The sequence below is a fragment of the Ciona intestinalis genome, chromosome 7 (genome assembly GCF_000224145.3).
Source record: "Ciona intestinalis chromosome 7, KH, whole genome shotgun sequence".
NCBI classification, from domain to species: domain Eukaryota; kingdom Metazoa; phylum Chordata; class Ascidiacea; order Phlebobranchia; family Cionidae; genus Ciona; species Ciona intestinalis.
In genome coordinates, this window is record NC_020172.2 from 4,163,532 (window position 1) to 4,170,744 (window position 7,213).

The 7,213-nt window shown below is 36.5% G+C and overlaps 5 protein-coding genes across 5 annotated transcripts in view; 3 read left to right on the forward strand and 2 right to left on the reverse strand.

The window, feature by feature from the left end:
- The window catches only part of LOC100185285, a 6,541-nt gene extending 5,963 nt beyond the window's left edge, over positions 1–578 (reverse strand). The window contains exon 1 of the mRNA XM_002130543.4: positions 44–578. The gene's annotated coding sequence lies outside the window, so the exon portion shown is untranslated. The remainder of the gene's footprint in view (positions 1–43) is intronic.
- A 131-nt stretch (positions 579–709) lies between these two features.
- LOC104265825 lies at positions 710–2,347 on the reverse strand. The gene is made up of 2 exons (XM_009860708.3): positions 1,741–2,347; positions 710–1,274 (listed from the first exon to the last, which is right to left on the reverse strand). Exons 1-2 carry the CDS (start codon positions 1,784–1,786, stop codon positions 898–900), a joined length of 423 nt encoding a protein of 140 aa, XP_009859010.1. The 5' UTR covers positions 1,787–2,347; the 3' UTR covers positions 710–897.
- Positions 2,348–3,186: 839 nt separating this feature from the next.
- Positions 3,187–5,330, forward strand: LOC100177467 (phosphatidylinositol-glycan biosynthesis class W protein-like). The gene has a single exon (XM_002130367.5). The coding sequence runs from the start codon at positions 3,416–3,418 to the stop codon at positions 5,012–5,014; it is 1,599 nt and encodes a 532-aa protein (XP_002130403.1). The 5' UTR covers positions 3,187–3,415; the 3' UTR covers positions 5,015–5,330.
- The window catches only part of LOC100182153 (GATOR complex protein WDR24-like), a 20,133-nt gene continuing 17,633 nt past the window's right edge, over positions 4,714–7,213 (forward strand). Inside the window, exon 1 of the mRNA XM_002130231.5 lies at positions 4,714–4,718. The gene's annotated coding sequence lies outside the window, so the exon portion shown is untranslated. The remainder of the gene's footprint in view (positions 4,719–7,213) is intronic.
- LOC104265826 (monoglyceride lipase-like) overlaps positions 5,071–7,213 on the forward strand; it is a 4,511-nt gene continuing 2,368 nt past the window's right edge. Inside the window, exons 1-4 of the mRNA XM_009860709.3 lie at positions 5,071–5,395; positions 5,682–5,787; positions 6,187–6,293; positions 6,730–6,866. Of these exons, the coding sequence (XP_009859011.1) occupies positions 5,374–5,395; positions 5,682–5,787; positions 6,187–6,293; positions 6,730–6,866 (372 nt within the window). The 5' untranslated portion in view covers positions 5,071–5,373. The remainder of the gene's footprint in view (positions 5,396–5,681; positions 5,788–6,186; positions 6,294–6,729; positions 6,867–7,213) is intronic.

The following is a 7,213-nucleotide window of genomic DNA, read 5'->3' on the forward strand; positions in this document are numbered from 1 at the left end:
TTTTGAGATACAATCAAATATATACCAGCACTGATTCCACAACCTCGTGAAACTAATGAACTGAATAAAAGTTGTGCCATGCCTAATCCCTGAAGCAGTGTATAACACATCGCATGCATAAGTGATATACTATACGGTTGTAAAAAATGTCTAAAACTGTTATTTTTTGCAATACCCTGCGAGTTCAGTACAACCAGTTTTTATTACAAGGTTGCTAGAACATATAAGGTCTCGCCAAATGCTTCGCCGAAACCGTCACGCTCTGGCTACCCAATTTATCTCATAACTACACGCTAGATAAGCCATTGCCTTTAGGCTCAGCGTTTTAAGTGGCCTGCGCCTACGTATAAAGTCATATAGCTGATTATTTATCCGTTACCATACGAAGTACACAGTCAAAAGCAAATTGAAAAATTTAATGACAATTTTACGAGTTTTACGAAGTCGTTTTACCCCGTTAACTGTCTGACTCTGTGTTCACAGTAAACTAACGCATTTAAAGGCATAAGCACATGCAAAATTGATGCAACAACAATATGTATGCACGCTTAATACTGTAACGCAGGTGGCCACTTTGCAAAATTGATGCAACAACAATATGTATGCACGCTTAATACTGTAACGCAGGTGGCCACAAATTCGAAACTGGTAATAGGTAGAGGCGTCGATAAACAAAACGCTAATGTGCATTATTTTAACAAGCAATATATATATATATGATTTTACTTTATGAAGAAACGGTATAGAAAGGAACATATATGAATATAAAATGTAACGCCTCCGTGGGCATGGTTTATATATAAAAGTATCAAAACTGAAGAAGCAGCCAAACATACAATTGCATATTTAAACAAGCAATTTGAAGTTTTGAGTGTGCTGCGAGAAAATAAACTGCCATCACATTTTGGTTGAAGTCTCCAAATCATCGTCTCGAATTCTGACAACTTTCGGTTCGGAGTTAACATGAATTCGTTCCCCGTTTTCAGCGTTGCGTGATTCGTCTAATCGAATGTAATAAGGCGAGGAGGGTGGTCCTGTGGCAGACGAACACTGTACCGCTGTCGGTCGCTCGTTTCTGTGAAAATTCGTCATCATACACGCAGTGGTTGACGTCATGGCAGTTTCCGTTTGAATTTTTGGTCGTTTGCAAGCCGTAACGTCGTAGGTCGGAACCATACCTTCAGCAGGGAGTGTGTGCGGTCGATTGGAAGAGCCAGCTTCGTTTCTCTTGCTTCGGCCGCAGCAGCAGAAAAAACTTCGTAAACACGAACGTTCTGAATTAAGTCGTTATATGTTTATTGATATAAAGTATGGTGGGATAAGATAGGATACCGTTAGCACCTAAAACCCGTATTTGCTAATCGTGTTTTTAACAATTACAATTTTGCATTTGCAGCGTAAGTGACACAGTAGTTAAAGCGTTCTCCACTTTACCAAAGGATATACCGTTTCGATGTCACTACCACTGTTGGCGTATGTGGCAAGATCCTTAGCGGCAGCTGTTCATATTAAAATGTGTCGTCCAAATTACCAGCCATAAAAGATATATAAAATACAAAAGTCTACAAAGTTACGCATACGTGGGAACTCGGACAGGAAACGTATATGAAACAGAACACCCGTGTTATACCGGCGCTCGGTGCGTCGCATACGAGAAAGAGTAACTTACTTACATTTATTCAATTTATTAGACATAAAATTGCATAATACACAAAACAACAATAAAATTAGGAGAATTACCTTTTCCGTTGCGCTTGTCTTTTTTCCTTGAGCAACACGATCCCATTATTTATGACACTTATAAACTACGAGCTTATAAACGTCTGCAAAATGCGGAGAAAATTGTAAAATTTTCCTATTTTCCAGCGTCTTTTATAGCGAGACGAATAAAAGGAATTGAACCTGTACAAACATTGCTTGAGCTGCTGAAGAACTAAGTTACAACACTTAACTGTAATACCTCAATCCACGACTGTCGCTTGCTTTAGTAGATAGTCATAAACATGGGCGTTATTACTGAACTGCTATAGTCATAAATTACAGACCCGCTGCCACTTCTAATTTTCCATAATAACATCATGTGCATGGTATTTTACAATACGTGCACGTCTACGGAGCGTTTGTATTGAGAACTGTTTATCGTCACCTGACCTCGGCGTTTCGCTTTTCGCTTCACTGACCAAGAAGAAACTCAGTTCTGCTATCAACAGGTTGGGTTTTCGCTTCCATTTCACGGCGTTGTTGGCTTCTTTTAAACATCACGTGGTTCTTACATGTGTGCGTAACCTTTTCACCGATTAGAGAGAAGGATCATGGGATTCGTAAGAAGGGTCGTTTGCTAGTTTACTTACCGTTTCCTAGACTCGTAAGATGCGATACCGGTAGCACATAATATCCCATAGTTCTTATGATCGCGTATTAAACATTTAAAAACGCTATTTAATAGTCTTGAGCCTACAGTCAATTTTGTAAATATTCTATGTTTACTACCATGAAAACATAACCCATCTTACCCCACCCTACTATAACATTGTGTTTCTGCCCAAATATGAAACTAGTACACCTGGCTCGCGTAATACGGTAGCGCACAAGCCATCGTACATAAAAGACAAATACAAAGCGCTGTGAGCGGTTTCGTTTCTTTATTGACAAGTATCAGTGCGCAAGACTGTATTATACACTGCCAACTATACATACATATCTCTATTAGGCTGTAGCCATATTGCGCCAACATGGTGAATAATTCAAAAGTGAGCATATTTAATTACCAGTTACCTGTACGGAATTTAAAGCAGACGAACGAATCAATCGCTTTCGTATATTATAATACTGTGTGGTACAGAGTTCGTATATAAACACCCTGGTGTGCACTGGTCGAATTCCGTAAGCACCTAAATCCTTTATTTCCTGATTGTGTTATAAATAATTCAAAATCCCCTTTTTGTGGCTATAAAATTCTGTAAACATTTTTTGTTCACTACCAAATAAGAAGAGAAAAGAGAATGAAAACATGTCCCATCTTACCCCACCCTACTATATGTAGTCAACACAAGAAAATGGTTTGTAAATTTCGATTCTCTGCAATAGCTATTGTATTTGATTAAGCCGACTGCGCGCTTTCGGAAGTTCATATAAAAACCTTATATATTTGCTGAATCATCATAACATCGGTTACTCAACAAATAGTTTTTTTGCAGAAGGAATGTGTAAACTGTAAACGCAAACACAGTTGTAATTAGTTGTATTTTATTTGTTATGAGTCTAAATTATTATTAACTCAATTAAGAATTTGAAAATTTTACAGTCTCTGCTTCATACGAGTGATTATATTAGTTAATTTGTTTTCACTTTATATTAAAACTGGTTTTCATTAAAACTATCAGATAACTGTGTTTTGGCGCTTGGAAAATTACGGATGGATCTTCAGGATGCGTGGAAAGCAAAAAAGGAAAGTTTTGTATCCGGCTTAAATGGGACTTCGTTTCTGGAAGTAACAATTTGCTCTGCAGCATATCCTTTATGCGTTTTGGTTCGCGCATTAGTGTTAGGCGTCCTACCAAAGCCAATGCTGAATTCAAACAGCTTTAGATACGTCCTGGATTTCCTACTAGTTGTTTTCCCGATTATTATTATGCTGACTGGCTTATCAGAGTTCATATTTGAAGCAGCTTTGATAGTTCTGGTGTCAATTACTTTGTACTTTAAAACATTTTTTAAAAAGAAGAACATTTCTGAAACAACTCGCATTCAAGCAGCTTATGTGAGTAAATTATATTACAAACATCAAGTTCAAGATATAGGAGAGGATTATGTGAAAGAAAGTGACTATTTCTTTGGTGAAAACGTCGACAGTAATATAATTGAGGTTTTATCTTCAAAACTCCCATTTTTAACTTCGTTCCGAGTCTCTGTTAACGCTGTTACTTGCATATGTATACTCGCCGTTGATTTCAATATATTTCCTCGGCGATTTGCGAAAGCTGAAAATTTCGGAATGGGAGTATTAGACCTTGGAGTTGGTAGTTTTGTTGTTTCTAACGCTCTTGTCAGTCAAGCTGCAAGAAACTGGAACAAAATTGGTGGAAGGAGCGGGTTGAATAAAAGCTTCTCGTTTCTGTTTTTTCAGTTATTCAGCTCATGGCCTTTGTTTTTGTTTGGATTTCTAAGATTGGCTTCAGTCAAATTATCTGGCTACCATGAGCATGTGTCCGAGTATGGAGTGCATTGGAACTTTTTCTTCACACTTGCTGTGGTAAAAGTGCTGGCAACTGTCATTTTGTTCATATTTCCCCTGGAATTCTGTTCACCTCTGGCAGTTGCAATTGCAGCATCATATCAATACCTTTTAAGTGGAAATAACGAAAAAATGACCCAACTGATTTTTGGTAGCAATCGGGAAGGCGGTCTGCTGATGCAAAATAAAGAAGGTATAGCATCCTGTCTGGGTTACTTATCACTTTACTTTGCTGGTGTACAGTTGGGTGCTTTCATATTTAAAGAACGTAGAACTCTTGCCAAGTGGAAAGAGGCCGCAAAGGAGCTTTTAGGTTGCACCTTAATGCTATGGTCGTTGCTACACTTTAGCAACTACGCTATACAGCCCATATCTCGCAGGTTAGCAAATGTTTCTTACTGCATATGGATTCTTTCGCAATCTACGTTGATGTTATTCCTGTTCCTTATGGTGGATATTCTCACCACACAGAATATCAATGCAGGTTATCTACCCAATGAAAGCATGCCTGATCCATGGCTTATGGAAAAACCAAAAGAAGACACAAAAATTGACTACAACCCCCCACCCCCTAAGAAATGTCTGATATCTGCTATAAATCGAAACCAGCTTTTGTTTTTTCTTCTAAGCAACTTGATGACTGGAGCAGTGAACGGTTTATTTGACACTCAAGCTGTCAGCAACACAAATTCTATTGTTATAATCACAATATATGCAGTTTGTGTAACTTTTATTACATGGCTACTGCACATAAAACAGATTACAATTAAAATGTGGTAATTAATGTTTTTCTACAACGTATGTGTATTGATAGGTTTTATATTTGTATTTTCAGCAATATTGGGAAAAGTTCATTTAAATAGTTGTTGTAGGTGGTGTATTAGAAATGGCTGTAGTTTAAATATACTGTGTAAGACTGAGAATTTTTTGTATTGGTGTGTACATTACATATATATACTGTATTGTTATTGTTTATACGTGTTTTTTGTAAATAATGTAAGAAATGATGAACAAAACAACGAAAGTGAATTAGCAAGTTTTTTATTCCGTTTTATTATTCAAGTGTTAAATTTTCATTATGGTTTAAACTATTTCAGGTAATTATTAGAAAAATTCAATTTTAACTGATTAATTCAAAAATGAGTGACTCTAATAACAAAGGTAAGTAAGATTTTGTTTTGTTTTAGAACGCACATGAAAAATAAAACAATGTTCACTTTTTAGGTGTAATAACTCATGCTTTTATTCCAGTTATGTACTTATATATTTACCCATCTTATAAAAACTTGTATTATTTGATTTTATACTGTTACCCCCTTTTTTGTGTTGTCTATTAGTGCTGAACAATCATAACTAAAGAGATGTTGTCTATTACTGCAAGTTTTGCAATTGTAACCGTAGAGATAAAAATTTAGATCTTTTCAAAATTGTTTTGTTTTTTTTTTAGTGGTCAAAACCTTCAGTGGGAAACTGTTTAGCGATATGAGTCACTTTGTGAATGCGGACGGTCTTCATATTTTTACCAACTGTTGGGAACCTAAAGGAGATGTTAAGTAAGTTGTAAGGATGTGACATTTATTAGTAATATGCTGGCTATATTGGGTTGACTAAATTGTCAGCCATAATTTGACAGGAAAAAAACAATCACCCACAAAGTTAGGTATGTGGTAACTTGTGAGGCGTCATGAGGTGTGATCAAACAAAAGGATAGTGATCGAAGTTGCCACCATTGTGGAAGTATCTTTGCGGTGCAAACTTAATGTATTAAGAAACTTAACGTCAAATATTCCAACCCAGTGCTCACATATGGGTTGTCTAAATTGTCAGCTATTAGCATTTATTCAAAAAAATCTTCACTTTGTGACTTTGCCTCCAATTAAATTGTGTGTTAAAAGTAGCATGTACATATTTAGTGTGTTGCTCAATTAAATTAATTGATATTACATGTATAGCTTCCTGGTTTGTATGTTACATGGGTTTGGTGGTCACTGCATTCGATTCAATGAACTTGCTTCGTATTTCACAGAAATTGGAGGCCTGGTGTTCAGCCATGATCATAGTAAGCATATTGAGCAATTTATATTTTAAAAATTTCAAGCCCTGTGTTTTGTTTAGGCCCTTTTGGGCTAAGGTTTTAGTATGCATGTTGTTACAAGCCTGGGATTTCCAAACGTTTTTGCTCGCGACCCCTTTTATTTTTCCAAATTTTTTGCTTGTATTCAGACCGGAGAATATTGGTTTACTACTCTACTGATACAGTTGTAGGTGTATGTGTCCTTAGACAAGACTCTTAACGGTAATTGCTCCAATCTAGTAGTCCCTATTGGTTGTCCAAACTGTCAGCCATAAATAAAAACCAAAATATCCGAAAATTACATTCTCTATAAAGTTAACATACATGGTCACTCATAAATGGGCACGAGGTTTTGAAAACAGAACAACTGTCATTGCCATGCAAGTATGAATAAGTTTAATTAATTATTTTCTTTATGTAGTTGGTCATGGAGAGAGTGAAGGATCACGAACAACTGTTGACGATTACAACAAGTTGATACGAGACACTTATCAACATGTTGATATTATGGTGGAAAAATATCCCGGAAAACCTGTGTATATTTTCGGACAATCAATGGTATGTATACCAGCATAAAGGCGCAGTGGTTAGCACATCTACATATAACAAACAGGTCACAGGCTTGTTGCTGCTACCACTGTGGGCATATGTGACTTTGGGTAAGACATAACAGTAATTGCTTCAACCCAGTGTCCCTTGTTGGTTGTCAAAATTGTTAGCCATGTTTTGAAACATAAAAAGGAGAATGGGGAAGTTGGACGACTTTTCATTCTATTTAGTAGTGAACAAAGATTATTCAATGAATTATGAAACCGTAGCCTCATGAGTCATGACGCTCATGGACCAGTGTAATTGTTTAAAACACGATCAAGATATTGGATATTATGTGCTAAAGATGTGTTCCT

Coding starts and splice junctions, on each gene's coding strand:
- LOC100177467 (XM_002130367.5), top strand. CDS start 3,416: ATGGATCTTCAGGATGCGTGGAAAGCAAAAAAGGAAAGTTTTGTATCC.
- LOC104265825 (XM_009860708.3), bottom strand. CDS start 1,786: ATGGGATCGTGTTGCTCAAGGAAAAAAGACAAGCGCAACGGAAAAG. Junction 1,275..1,740: donor AGACAAGCGCAACGGAAAAG/GTAATTCTCCTA, acceptor GACTTAATTCAG/AACGTTCGTGTTTACGAAGT.